Below are 13,912 nucleotides of genomic sequence, written 5' to 3'. Positions count from 1 at the left end.
AACAGAAGGTTCTTATCGATTTACTCTTGTTTGTGGGTTCGACGGCGACCTAGTCTGAATCTACGGGGACTGGACATTTAACCGAGCTTGGCTAGCCTTTTGAAATAGCTGTAGGTCGTTGTTTTTGCTCATGACGTCACTAATTCGTAGTACGGTGGCCCGGAAGCGGTAGATGTTAAAACGCGTTTTAATATCTAACGCTTCCGGGCCACCGTACTACCCTAACCCTGAACCAAGGCTAGTTATTTGCTGCTGCCGCACACCTGAATATTTAGCTTCGTTTACCATTGCGGCGACGCAAGGTTTGTTTTTAACCATTTGAACTCACCTCCCCAATTATTGTTCTTAACAATGGCCTTAAGAACTGTAAATGAGGTACAAGTATGTATGTGTGGTAAAATATGTTTAAATCAATGTACAGTACTTGGTCATATAGAAAACATTTACTTTAGTTGCAGCTGACTGAGGACTAAGGAAATTCCTTAGACATGCTCCAACCTCGTCCCATCATCATCATCATCATCATCATCATTTTCCTTACCTGTTTCATGAATGTAAAAATACTTTATGTAACAGATTACTGGTACACAACATTTCAATGGCGTTCTAGGTTTTCTGTAATTAAGACATTTTCCTTTTATTTAACAGACGACTTCATCAGACTTTAATTGAAGAGACTTTTCTTAATGACAAAAGCAACAGACATGAAACATGGTCAATTGTTTCATTGAGAGAAAAATAATTGATTTTTTATTTGTAATGTAATTATAACAGCAGATTGTACCTACAGTGACTCATTTTTGGTAACAAAGTGCGCAGATTCTGATACCAACAACAAAGCTTTAAGAAAACTAAAAAAACTCAAATTACAAAGAATCGGAGTAAATAAAAACTGGATTTTGGCTGATGAATGAATCATGAATAGAAGCAACACATCCATCAACCTTAAATGATATGATTCTCACTCCCAACAATCTGAAGCGTCAGCCCTTGTGTTACCCCTGCACATTTCTGTCATGTCGTGGTGTAACGCTGCGGTCAAAGATCTGCAACGTGCTTGCGTTGATGTGATTTGAGATGGTCCAGCCGTTTGAAGCTGAGGCCACAGACAGGGCAGCAGTAGGGTCGCTCTCCTGTGTGGGTACGCTGGTGAACCTTCAGGATGTCTGCCCTTGTGAAGCTCTTATCACACATTGTGCAACTATGAGGTTTTTCCTGCGTATGAATTCTCTGGTGCAGCTTCAGGTTCCAGAGACGGCTGAACTTGTTCCCGCACACGGTGCAGCAGTGAGGTTTCTCCCCTGTTTGGTCACACTTGTGTGTTTTCAGGTCAGAGAAAGAAGGAAAGTTTTTTCCACAATGGCTGCAGAGGTGGAGCCCCTGCCCCGAGTGAATCCTCTGGTGGACTTTCAGGTTGCAGGCCTGAGTGAAGCTCTTTCCACACTGGGTGCAGGAGTATGGCGGGCCCTGTCCCACGCCTTTCTGCGGCTGCTTATGGGCCTTTATTGAGGCTGTATCAGAGAAGGACATGGCGGGCTGGTTACAGGTGTGTCTCCTCCTTGTTCCTCCTGCATGATGCTGCAACCTCTCATCCAAATGTAAAGTATTGGTGTACGCGGCCGATGGCCCGCACATGTCCACGGTGCCCTGGCTTCGAAGGCCCGACCTGCCCCCTGATTCACTGGACACTTGTTCAGGGTGCAAAATACTCAGGTCCTGCAGATACCCCTGTTCATTTATCAATAAACAGCTAAACTCTCCACTTACATCAGAGTTAATCCTTGAAGGCGAGCCTGCATTCAGACTCTCTGCGCCCCTTCTATTCCGTAGAGCACCTTCTTGGTAAGCTTGATGCTTTGCTCCTTCAGTTGATTCCACTTCCCCTTCCAAATGCCCCATGTAACTCAGATCCTCACCCAGGTGGGGTGGCGATCCTTGAAAGCCCTCCATGTCACCCATGTCCACCATATTGCCATCTCTGTAGACGACTTTGTTGTTGTTGAAGCCGCCAAAATCTTTCATACCATATACTTGGTAAAGTGAGTGTTCCTCTCGGCCTGATTGCGGCCTCTGGGCTGAGCCGGTCTCCCAGGCGACATGGCTCTTTGGGATCTTCTGCTCACTGTATGGTTTGCTGGGACCTGGTAGATTTGATGCTTCTGTTTCTGCACATTACGGGGAGGAAAATAGTCTCAGTTCTGAATACGTGATATGGAGGCTGCAATAAGAACAATACCATATTAACATGGTCAATTCATTGCATCGTCTGCCTTTATACAGTTCCACTACATCAGTCGTTTAAAAATTATTATATTTATGCATCGGCTTAAACTTTCCTTAAAATGTCCTTCATAAAAAGAGTCTCCAAGAATTGATCTGCGTAAATGAAGAGACTGACCCTCCAAATTGACTCCCCATCTCTCTTGGGATTCGTTCGATTCTGACGTGATCCGAAGGGCTTCCTCCTTAAGCAATCTATCCAGCTTTTCACTCTGTACACCTGGAGACTGGCAGACGGGTAGAGAAGTGCCATCAGTGCAGGCTGGTTAACTCGCCAAAGACAAATCCTTGGCTTGACATTACATCAAGACCCCACTCTGACATGATGCTAAAGCATTTAAAGGAAAAGGTGCAGAATATTTGAGATTACTTGACTCCTGAGAAGTGGACGTCAGTGAAACTGTCCAATGTCCCCTGAAACTAAAACAGTGTGATGAGCGATGTTCTACCTGCGGTGCTTTCACAGCGCTTGGTGCTTCTTCGTCTTCACGGCTCGGCGTCTCTGCATCGGCGTCCTGGGAGCTGTTCATCTCTTCCTGCAGCACACTCTCCTGTTTAAAGCTCTTCTCTGTAGCAGGAATATTGAATGAGTTTGCAGTCGCTTAAAAAAAGGATGTTTAATTGCTATACTTCCCTCTGGGATTATTAAAGTATTCTGATTCTGATATATCTGAAACAGATTTGGAGTCATTTAACTGAAACACGGAAAGCACCACCTTTTGAGTAAGTTGTGGAACATTAGTAAAACGCGTTATGTTTCAGTAGGACAGCATCTTCTTACAGACAAACATCATTTTCATGTATTACTTCATTAGTTATTACACACATGGATCAGTGCAGCGCTACAGTTCTGATCAATGTGCACAGACATCCCGGGGAGCGCATAGGACTCACCTGTCCCCATGTGCTGTTCCTCGCCGTCCATACAACCCCCCCTCCGGTCGCCCTCTCTTCCTTTACGCCGGCCCTCTGACCATTTCAGGCGCCTCTTCAGGGTCTCCACCTGCTCCCTGCACCGCGTTATCTCTTCCAGAAAGCTCTCCTCCACCAGCCGGGTGATCTCATACATGGCAGCCTTGAAGACTGTCTCCATAACTCCAGAAAGTTGGGTCTGAAATGTGACTATAGCTTCGGCCATTGTGCTAACAATGTGCGCTAAATGCGAGCGACCTTTATAACTCCAATAACCTCCGTTTTCCGTGTCGGCCCCTTTGAAGGTGTTGGTGCGCTAACCCAAATGAACCGTGCGGTTACTTCCAACGTGAAATATACAGTAGCTGTCCGGTAATATTACTATTACTATTAGCTAGCTTAAAGCTTGTTGTAATAGCAATAGCGTAATAGCATGTAACGATGGTGTCATAAGCTGTTATCTGAATCACACAATAATCGTATTTCTATACATATACTTAATATCTGGTCGTAAGAGAAACTCATCTGTTTAGCTTTTCTAGCGTCAGAAATAGTTTTCCACTGAGCTTTCCTTTTCCTCTCGATTCCGTAAACAATCGCACTTCCTACCGATCGGGATGAGGGACAATTTAAACTGGACGACTGCGCATGCGCAGTGGGTAATAGTCACACGGCGTAGACCTTTGTTTCTTTACAAACAATTGTAGAACATTACATAAAAGGCTATTTGTTTTCACATTCTTTTGAATTTTCTTGTTAAAATTATGCATAAAAAGGCATCATAGAAATAAAATTACACTTGAATTTTCCAAATTCGTTCTGAGGGCTGTGTTATTTGATTTATTCTTATTTCAATACTTGAAAAAAAACGTATACATTTATTTCGTATCCTTTTCTCTATTTTCTCGTTCTTTTGATAATAATGTAGTACGTAATGACTTTATAGACCTCTGCAGTTGGACTCCTTGTTCACACTCCAGTCCATTAGGGGGCGGTAATGCACTGATGCATTCATTCTCCACCATAAAATATTACGAATAAATAAAGTCGTAGAAGAAGAAACGACGACGTGCGTCACACAAAGCGAAGTGCGATTTTTATGACCGGATTCATTCTTAAGCCATTTCTAAAACAAACCTTTATTATGCGCCGTGATAGTAGATGTTACGACGCTGTGTTTTAATTGAAGCTGAGACGAACGTCAAATATTACCAAAATGTCAGCCGACGATTTTCAGACGAAATATGCCTCTGTTATGGAAAGCATGCTCAAAAGTGCCGTGGCAGAGACCACCAAACTGTTCGAGTCCATGGTCGACGACCTAAAGGCGGAGATCTCCACCATGAGGAAGGAGAACGAGGGCCTGAAGGCGAGATGCAGCCAGTTCGAGACTGCGAGCCGGGGACGGGTCCCTCCGCCAGGCCGCAGCGGCCGCGCGGAGCGGCGAGACACGGCCGTCCAGTGCGGTGAGTCCCCACGCGTGGACATTCTACCGCGATGTGAGCCTGATGATGTCACGTGATGTTCTCGCCAACATTGTGACTTTAAGTGTCATAGATGGGATGAGTAGCGAAAGCGCTGCTAGCTGCTAAGTTAGCATAGCCCGTAGAGTAGCGCGGGCTCACCATGCTAAAGCCCCGAAGCTGCTGCTAGAACACACAACACGTGCTCCAACGAGGGCTCCGTGACTTCACGCCGAGTTCTGCGCTGCTCTTTATGGCGCTTTGGCGGTAACAATAGCGCAGCGGACGATGCTTCGGATTGGGATTGTTGTACTCCGGTGTAAATAAAACGTGTTGTGTGGCAATGACATAAATAAAGCTTTCTTTAACGCGTAATATTGCCTCACCTTGTTGAAATTATATTCTATGTTGACTCCTAATTAACATTTTTAAAAAATCGTTTATTGAGAACTGAAGCACTTTGTTCCGTTTTCTGGGAGACACCCTTAAAATGTTCAGCGCAGCTTGAACGAGGAAGATGGCCTCTTATTCGTACCTGTGCTGCAGGTCCCGCCTCATGCTGCCAGTAGGGACAGGGACACTAACGGTATATATACCCATATATATATATGCAGTAATACCTCGACATGCGAGTGCTTTGACATACGAATGTTCCGAGATGATGATGATGATGATAGAGATGAAATGAAAGGATCCATCAACATGACCGTGGTGTCCGTAAGTGATGGGACACGCCAGTAGGATGCGTTCAATCCTCAACCAGAAGGATACTATTAAGAACACAAAACCTTCGAGAGGCAGAACTACTATGTCTAAGGTTATGTACGAGTACCTGTAAGGTACAATTACTGCATAAAGTTTTACGTACTGCCCCCCCTCAACTCCTTGCAGCTATTAGCGTTATCGTCTGTCTCGAAGGTAAAACATAATAAAACCACATTTTATATTACAGTAATACATCATTTATTCCATCATTGTGTGTATATATGACAATTATGAATGTTTTTTCATTGTTATTAGCGTTGATTTTAGTGTTTTTAGATGCCGGAACAGTTTCAATTACTTCATTCATTCATCTTCCAGCGTTTGCGGGTAACGGGACTTGTTGGAGCCTTTCCTGTCTTGCTATGGGCACAGGCAGGGTACAGATTAAATGGTTTTCAGTTATTTTATAACGGAAACATTTATTTGTCATACGAGTGATTTGACTTACAAGCTCAGTCCAGGAATGAAATATACAGTAGTCCCTCATTTTCCGCGGGGGTTACGTTCCAAAAACAACCCGCAATAAGTGAAATCCGCAATGTAGTCATCTTTATTTATTTTAATTATTATACATGTACATAAATGTTTTAATGCTGTAAAACCCCTCACCACACACTTTATACACGTTTAACAGTCAGGCATTAATCTAAATAGATTGTTTCAGTATTATAGAATGAAACCAAAGATCAAAACCCGTTTTCAGAACTAAACATTTGTTGGAGAAATAAAAATATATAGTACGTACAGTAAACATTTTCCTGTTAATAATGTTAAGGCGTGCAGGTCGAGGAAAGAGCCGCTTGGAGTGCAAAAGAACAAATATTCTACTCGTGCTGTCTTTAGCCTCTCATGCTGCTTTATTGGATAGCTTAGCACAGCGGAACGGCAGCCCGGCTAGCCGGCTACATATATCAACAGGAAACAAAACCCAAAAGGGACGTCATACTTGACGTGTATGCTCCTACAAAATAAAAGCCTCTTTTTACACAGAGAATAAGCGCTATAAAACAAATGCTTAACAAATAAATACGATAGCTTTTAGAAATAACGAATTTAATCTTAATGATCAACCTACGAGGTTGAACACATAAGAAGTTATTAATAGCAACTCGCACGTATTTCACAGTTCCTCCGACCGCGCCTTCGTCCTTGCGCCGTTTTAAGGCGTGTTCAAGTGCAAAAAATAAAATCTGAAAAATTGCATTAAAACTCCGCGAAGTCGCGTAAGATGAACCGCATTATATCGAGGGACTACTGTACTCGTATGTCAAGGTATTACTGTGTGTACGATGACAATGATGCGCATGAGCTGCAGGATTGTTTACTGCAGTTTGTCTCCACTTAAAAAATAGAAAGCTTGCCTAATATCTAATCACAAGTGTATCAGAAATGTTCACACTCATTTGAGAGCAAAGCACGACGATGGATTGTGGATGCATCGGGAGATAGTGCAGAACAATTGTAGCTTTTTTGTATCATCATTCACTTAAGCCAAACGACATTTGCCAGCCAGTCCTTATTGCAGTGCTTCACAATTATTTTCTGTTAGCCCCCACAGGGGGTCGCCCCCCACTATTTGAGAACCGCTGCCTTACTGTAACTTCTTCAGTCTCTTTCAGACACAGCAGAAGGCCATTTGCCATGAGTCTTAAAGGTCACCCACTGTACTGCTTGTTGTGTTGCTTTCTTCAGATCTTGGGGCTTCCCATACGCTGGTGACAGAGGAATTGGAACCATTGAGCCACTCACCATTGCAAAGCCAAAGGCACGACAATTATGGTGGGGTGGTGTACGCTTTGCAGGAACACGACTATGAGATTTCCCATATGGCACTTTCATTCATGAAGCAGGAAGTATGTTTGTGTTTTACCAGCAAAGAACTTTATTTGTCCATTCCTCAATATGTAATGGTTTTTCACCTCTCTGCTCTCGGGATGATTTGTCTCGGCAGTCTGTCCTGAAGCAAGAGGGCATTGGATACAGTCAGGGATGTGATGACGACGACGAAGCAGGTGAGAAACTAGAACAGACTTCAATTTTACAGTCATGTTTTTTGAAAGTTTTTATTTATAACGGCAACAAAATTGGGTAAGGTTTCCTCTCAATTGACATCTTATTATTTTTTTGTTTCCTCTCTATCACTCCTGTGCCTACTATCACTATTCACTTTCTACCTTTTGTGGAATTGCCAATGAAGAGCCTCTCATTAACCCAACATGTTCAAATGGAGAAATGCAACTTCCGAGACACAAGGAGACCCGGTTGGCCATGGATATTCCCTTCATGGGAACACATAACAGCTTACTAGGACTAGAGAACCAGTCATCTGAGTCAGGGCCTTTGTTCAGAGGGGACATGGATGAAGACTCCGAAGTCGGTCTGAAGATATCAGGCAATCATTCACAAGTGGAAACAATGGTATCTGAGAAACACCAGTCATCTGTTGCTCAGCAACACACAGAAGTTGAGCATACTGAAACAGAGCAGCCATTAGTGGTGGTGTCTCAACAATGTGGAAGCGAGGGACAAATATCAGTCAAGGGCCAAACCAGGGTTACGACTTCCCGGTCTCAGGTAGTACGCCGTCCAAGAGGAAGACCACCAAAGGGAGCCGAACGTTTGCAGCAGCAAGCGAAGAACACCCTTCAGTCTCCTCAGGTAGTACGCCGTCCAAGAGGAAGACCACCAAAGGGATACAAATGTTTGCAGCAGCAAGCGAAGAACACAATTCAGTCTCTAACTTCTGATGTTCCAACAGAGGGAGAAGTTGATTCTCCACAAGGAGCTCCAGTTCAGCCTAAAGTCTCTTCATCCAGTGTCACTCCACCAGTGCAGGAGAGAGAAAAGGGGCCTTTTGCAAATGTGAAGACCAGTGAGGCTGTTCTTCTTGCAGCTTCAGTTGCAGTTCAGCCTTCAATGAATCTGAACAAAAGTATAATTCATGCTCCATGTGATGAAGTGGAGGCTCTCTCTGAGAATGCTCTGTCCCCTCAGACACCCCCAGTTCAGGCCACAGAAAGCTGCACCTCCGTAACTCTTCAGGATGCATTGCTATTACTTGACGCTATGAATCAGTCGGTACAACAAGATGCATTATTGTCCACTCAAACAACGGTAGCAGTGCTCAAGGTTGTGGGTGAGGCCTCAGCTCAGACCCCCCTGCAATCTGTTAATAGTCATGGAAGTGAAGGCGACCTCCACAGAATGGAGCTGTCCACGACCACACAGTCAATAAAGCAGACACTCGCGGACTCTCACCAGACTGCGGACGAAGTTCCGGCCCACATCAAAGCAGTTTCTTTAAGACAAAAGGCAACAACATCTCCAGTGTCCTCATCACCTCAGACGAGTGTGCAGTCACAGCATCAACCCCGTCCTCTTATCGCGCCTGAAGCACCCAGAAGAGGGTGTAGCAGGCCGTCTCACAAAATTATTATTGTGCCAAGATACATATCAGTTTCAGCACAGGCGGCATCCCGGGGATCTGCTTCTGCGTCAACTGGTTCTACAACGGGTGATTTACCTGTCGGATCACCGTCCTTTCCGCTCGGTCCTGAGAAAGAAGATTCAAACAAGGCTTTGGGGTCATCGTTTGTGTCTCCGTTGCAGGAGTCAAATGTTTCTGAGGGTGTGCAGACCACCATATTGGCTCAAGAGAGTCGTAATACAGAGGACAGCTTGGAATCTGTTGATAAAACTGCTTCTGGAATGCCTCTGGATACCGAAATATGTTCAGATTTAAATAGGCCGGTTTTACCTCTCCACTGTTTGTCCTCATCCCCAATATCACCAACCGTTAAGCAAAACCTCGCTTGTGTGGTCAGATTAGCCAGACTTCCATTCCCAATTTCGCCAGAAGACTCTGTCTTTCTCTCACAACTGCCTGCAAATGCTTCTTTGGACACTCACGTCTTTTCAAAAGGAGTAAGCAGAGAAGTCAAAGCTCCAAGTGATCATTTGTTAGCACGGCCAGACGGAACGCTTGAGTTATCTCCTGACATTTGTCCTGGGTTCAACACGACTCCTGTTGTTGCCAATATAAATACCCCAATCATGTCAGACGAGCCAAAGGAGATTCAAGAGAAGTTATCTTTATCCTCTGAAAACTGCCCCACGCTGGTGGAGTTACCTGACAGTGGGTTTATGGAGCCATCGACAGCATTCAATACGTCACAACCAGTTTTTGAGAACTCTACGGTGACTGTCAGTGCAGCTGAGCCTCCAGCAGTAGTTGGTACACCTAATGTGGATAAGGAAATATTTGTGGTACAAAATTGTTCTTTTCCGAAAGACCGACCGAGTGAAGAGAAGCAGCCAGCCACCCTGTTGCATCTAAGCCCTTCCACCCCGAACCCTCAACTGCAGTTGACTAAAATCTGGTTCCTGTTGCCCGTGTCACCTGCTGCACAAGATCCAAAGGTAATATAGTCATAAAATCATCTCACTGTTCAAATTTTTGTTTGGATAAAATAATTGTTGCACTGTTTAGGACACGTAGAACATCCTGTCTTAGAAACTCCTACCCCAGCAATTAGCTGGGTTTCTAGCATTTTTAGTCATGTAAAATAATATTTTGTAGATACAGTAGTCCCTATTTTCCGCGGGGGTTACGTTCCAAAAACAACCCGCAATAAGTGAAATCCGCAATGTAGTCATCTTTATTTTTTTTAAATTATTATACATGTACATAAATGTTTTAATGCTGTTAAACCCCTCACCACACACTTTATACACGTTTAACAGTCAGGCATTAATCTAAATAGATTGTTTCAGTATTATAGAATGAAACCAAAGATCAAAACCCGTTTTCAGAACTAAACATTTGTTTGAGAAATATAAATATATAGTACGTACAGTAAACGTTTTCCTGTTAATAATGTTAAGGCGTGCAGGTCGAGGAAAGAGCAGCTTGGAGTACAAAAGAACAAATATTCTACTCGTGCTGTCTTTAGCCTCTCATGCTGCTTTATTGGATAGCTTAGCACAGCGGAACGGCTACATGTATCAACAGGAAGAAACAAAACCCAAAAGGGACGTGACGTTTATGCTCCTACAAAATAAAAGCCCCCTTTTACACAGAGAATAAGAGCGCTATTAAACAAACGCTTAACAAATAAACATGATAGCTTTTAGAAATAATGAATTTAATTTTAATGATCAACCTACGAGGTTGAACACATAAGAAGTTATTAATAGCAACTTGCACGTATTTCACAGTTCCTCCGACCGCGCCTTCGTCCTTGCGCCGTTTCAAGGCGCGTTCAAGTGCAAAAAACAAAATCTGAAGAATTGCATTAAAACTCCGCAAAGCAGCGAAGTTGCGGAAGATGAACCGCATTATATCGAGGGACTACTGTATATTGAAATTTCAACAACAGATTTTAGATTGTTTTAACTACATTTATGTGCTTTCCCTCTCTTAGCTCTCTTCCGATGAATCATTAGACACCAGAGCTTCTTGTGGAGGATCCAGCAACAAAAACAAACCGCAAAAACCACCCCTAATGGACCGTCTCCGAAGTCACATCGAAACCCACTTACAAGCTCGAGGAATGGAGGCAAATCAAGAGACGCAAACAGAAATGCCACAAAAAAAACTTAAATTAGAGAATGGCTGTCCAAACCGGAAAAAGGAGTCCAGTGAACATATTCCCTTTAGTACAGTTAAAACAACGAGTAAAAGTACTCTCATTGGCTGCAGAATGTCTGATGTTGGTACACCCACGGGAACTCTAAGCGAATCATCTTCTGTCCGGTCAAGGAGGGCTGGGGCCAATACTGAATCTGCTCCTGCCCCTGAACTAGACCATGGGTCTAGTCCAGGGTCTAGTTCAGATAAAGATTGTGTACGTTCCAAAAATGAAAAATCCCTTTTTAGGAGTCTAAGGAGGTCTAGCTCAGCTCCGGAAAGTTCAGTCGGTGAAAACAACCAGAACATTTCTGTGCATCCTAGGAGCGCTAGCTCAGCAAGACATGGTGGTAGCCCCAAAAATGGGAAGACTGGTGGTAGCCCAAACACTAAAAGAATTCCCGGGAGACCAAAGAAGACTACTTTGAGTCTAGATAATATTGGTCCTAAAAGGAGAAAATCTGCCACTGTACGTTCTGAGGCATCTAGCTCAGCTCCAGAAAGTTCGGTCGGTGAAAATGAGAAAATGTCTGTGCATCCTAGGAGAGCTAGCTCAGCAAGACATGATTGTAGCCCCAAAAATGGGATAACTGGTGGTAGCCCAAACAACACTAAAAGAACTCCTGGGAGACCAAAGAAGACTACTTTGAGCCTAGATAATATTGGTCCTAAAAGGAGAAAATCTCCCACTGTACATTGTGAGGCATCTAGTTCAGCTCCAGAAAGTTCGGTCGGTGAAAACGAGAAAATTTCTGTGCATCCTAGGAGAGCTAGCTCAGCAAGACATGATTGTAGCCCCAAAAATGGGATAACTGGTGGTAGCCCAAACAACACTAAAAGAACTCCCGGGAGACCAAAGAAGACTACTTTGAGTCTAGATCATATTGATCCGAAAAGGAGAAAATCTCCCACTGTACAGGCATCTGGTTCAAGTGAAAATTCAAGTAGCCCTAAGACTTCCACCAATGCGGCCCTTTCTGTCAAGAGTAGGATGTTAAACTTCACCGAAAACAGCCCTTCAGAGAGGAAGTGCACTGCTGTTCAGATCAAAATGATGACCAAGTTAAGAAACACCAAGAGTCAGACAGATCGCCAAAGTTTTATGGGACATAACCGGGCTAAAGGTGGTTCCCTTCTTAAAAAGACTAGGGAATGCACCTCTCTGAAGAAATCAAGATTAATTCAGGATGCAGCCAATGCAAAAAGGAGTTCCAGATTGATGAATGCTAAGACAATAGCAAAAGATAAAACTTCCACCAAAATCGAAACTTGTGATCCAATACGAAATGAAGCTAAAACGCAGCAGCTAGCAGCACAGCATGCTAGCAGTGAGGTTAGAGTAAAGTTTAAAACTAAAGCTGTGTGGATTCCTCCCAAATCATGTCCAGAAGATGAAAAGATCCTTTCACAGTTACCTGCAAAGAAAGAGAAGCCTTCCCTGAGATATGAGGGTCAGCCTGTAGTTTACCCTCCCAGTGTTCCTCTCCGCCCGATACCTTTAAGAGCCCCACCTGTTATGTCGCCATTACAGCCTTTATCGGTCATTGGTAGGCGTCTGCTCAAGAACCAGTGTGGGGAGTGCGGCCGCATCCTCAGCAGCAGTGTTGCCCTGGAGAGTCATGTTAGTATCCACAAAGGTTGGCGACCTTTTTCCTGCCAACTCTGTGGGAAGTTCTTTGCGGACTCCCAGGCTCTTAAACGGCACGGCCGGGCGCACCGCAATGGGAGGATCCATGTCTGCCAGCAGTGTGGCAAGGGCTTCGTTTACACCTTTGCCCTCACCAAGCACATCCAGATGGTGCACAGGAAGCTGAAACCTTTTGTCTGTCAGATCTGCAACAAGGGGTGCTTCACAAAACTGGACGTGGAAGCCCACATCCGTGTCCACACTGGAGAGAAACCATTCCATTGCGACCTCTGCGAAAGGAAATTTACGAGGAGGGGTGATCTCAATTTGCATTTAAGGTGGCATAATGGGGAGAAGAGACACTGGTGTACATACTGTGGGAAAGGGTTTTTGGACTCCAATAACCTGAAACGGCACAAGTACACCCACACTGGGGAGAAACCGTACCCCTGCCCACACTGCTCAAAGCACTTCTCCCAGTCAGGCCACCTGAAAAAGCATGTTAAAAATGTACATAGAATGTGAGTCATGGACACAAGTCTTATCTTTATTTTTTCACTTTGGTGTCCAAATTTCACACTAAATCTCATTGTCAGAAATTCTATGTTCCTTTTTACACAGTAACAAACGACGTTGAGATGGCATGACTAATGTCTTTGTGGTTATTTAAAACTACGACATGTTTTGTTTGCTGTAATCCTGTAATCCTCTTGCTATGTTCTCAGCAGGTATTTTAATAATCCTAATTTGTGGAATCACAGAAAAAGTGAGCTAAATTGGAAAATATGTATAAAAAAAATAAATCCATGGCATTTAGGTTTTGCTATTATGTGAAAAAGATTGTGCTTGTAGAGTTTTCATTTTTGTATTGTTTCATTTGATTACTTCTTCGGTGTTTCCAAAACAGCAATAAAAATTAATAGTACTATCAGTGCAAACCCTAATTTAATGTCTTTCGATTCAGGGTGTCTATTTTGCCACCCTTTGATTTTATAGAGATTGGTGTTAAATGTGGCTCCTCAGCAGGAAACGGACAATCTGACACTTTAAAAAGCATCAACTGTTGCTTCTTCGGGTGAATAGACTCCTTTCCACGCCCGTGGCCTGGCATCCAAGCCTTGATACGGCGTGAGAAGTCTGCTGGCAGCCATTGTTTTATAGCAGGAACCCAGGAAGCCCGCTCGGCCCGTGGTGAAGACACGCCCGGCAGCGTCGACGGCCCTCTGATGGGCTACG

At 43.9% G+C, this 13,912-nt stretch overlaps 1 protein-coding gene across 1 annotated transcript; it reads right to left on the bottom strand.

The window, feature by feature from the left end:
• Positions 1 to 727: 727 nt before the first annotated feature.
• Positions 728 to 3,418, bottom strand: si:ch73-109d9.2 (uncharacterized protein LOC565042 homolog). The gene is made up of 3 exons (XM_068750923.1): positions 3,175 to 3,418; positions 2,399 to 2,542; positions 728 to 2,165 (listed from the first exon to the last, which is right to left on the bottom strand). Exons 1-3 carry the CDS (start codon positions 3,416 to 3,418, stop codon positions 1,039 to 1,041), a joined length of 1,515 nt encoding a protein of 504 aa, XP_068607024.1. The 3' UTR covers positions 728 to 1,038.
• Between the last annotated feature and the right edge of the window lie 10,494 nt (positions 3,419 to 13,912).

Source organism: Brachionichthys hirsutus, chromosome 17, assembly GCF_040956055.1.
Source record: "Brachionichthys hirsutus isolate HB-005 chromosome 17, CSIRO-AGI_Bhir_v1, whole genome shotgun sequence".
Lineage (NCBI taxonomy): Eukaryota > Metazoa > Chordata > Actinopteri > Lophiiformes > Brachionichthyidae > Brachionichthys > Brachionichthys hirsutus.
The sequence above is the reverse complement of the archived record's forward strand: the minus strand, read 5'-3'. Positions and strand labels throughout refer to the sequence as shown.

Excerpts from the sequence above, each read along its gene's own strand:
- si:ch73-109d9.2 (XM_068750923.1), bottom strand. The coding sequence starts at position 3,418 with ATGGCCGAAGCTATAGTCACATTTCAGACCCAACTTTCTGGAGTTATG. Across the intron at positions 2,543-3,174 it reads GGAACAGCACATGGGGACAG|CCTGCACTGATGGCACTTCT; the intron begins GTGAGTCCTATG and ends CGAGTTAACCAG. Across the intron at positions 2,166-2,398 it reads ATGGGGAGTCAATTTGGAGG|AAACAGAAGCATCAAATCTA; the intron begins GTCAGTCTCTTC and ends CGTAATGTGCAG.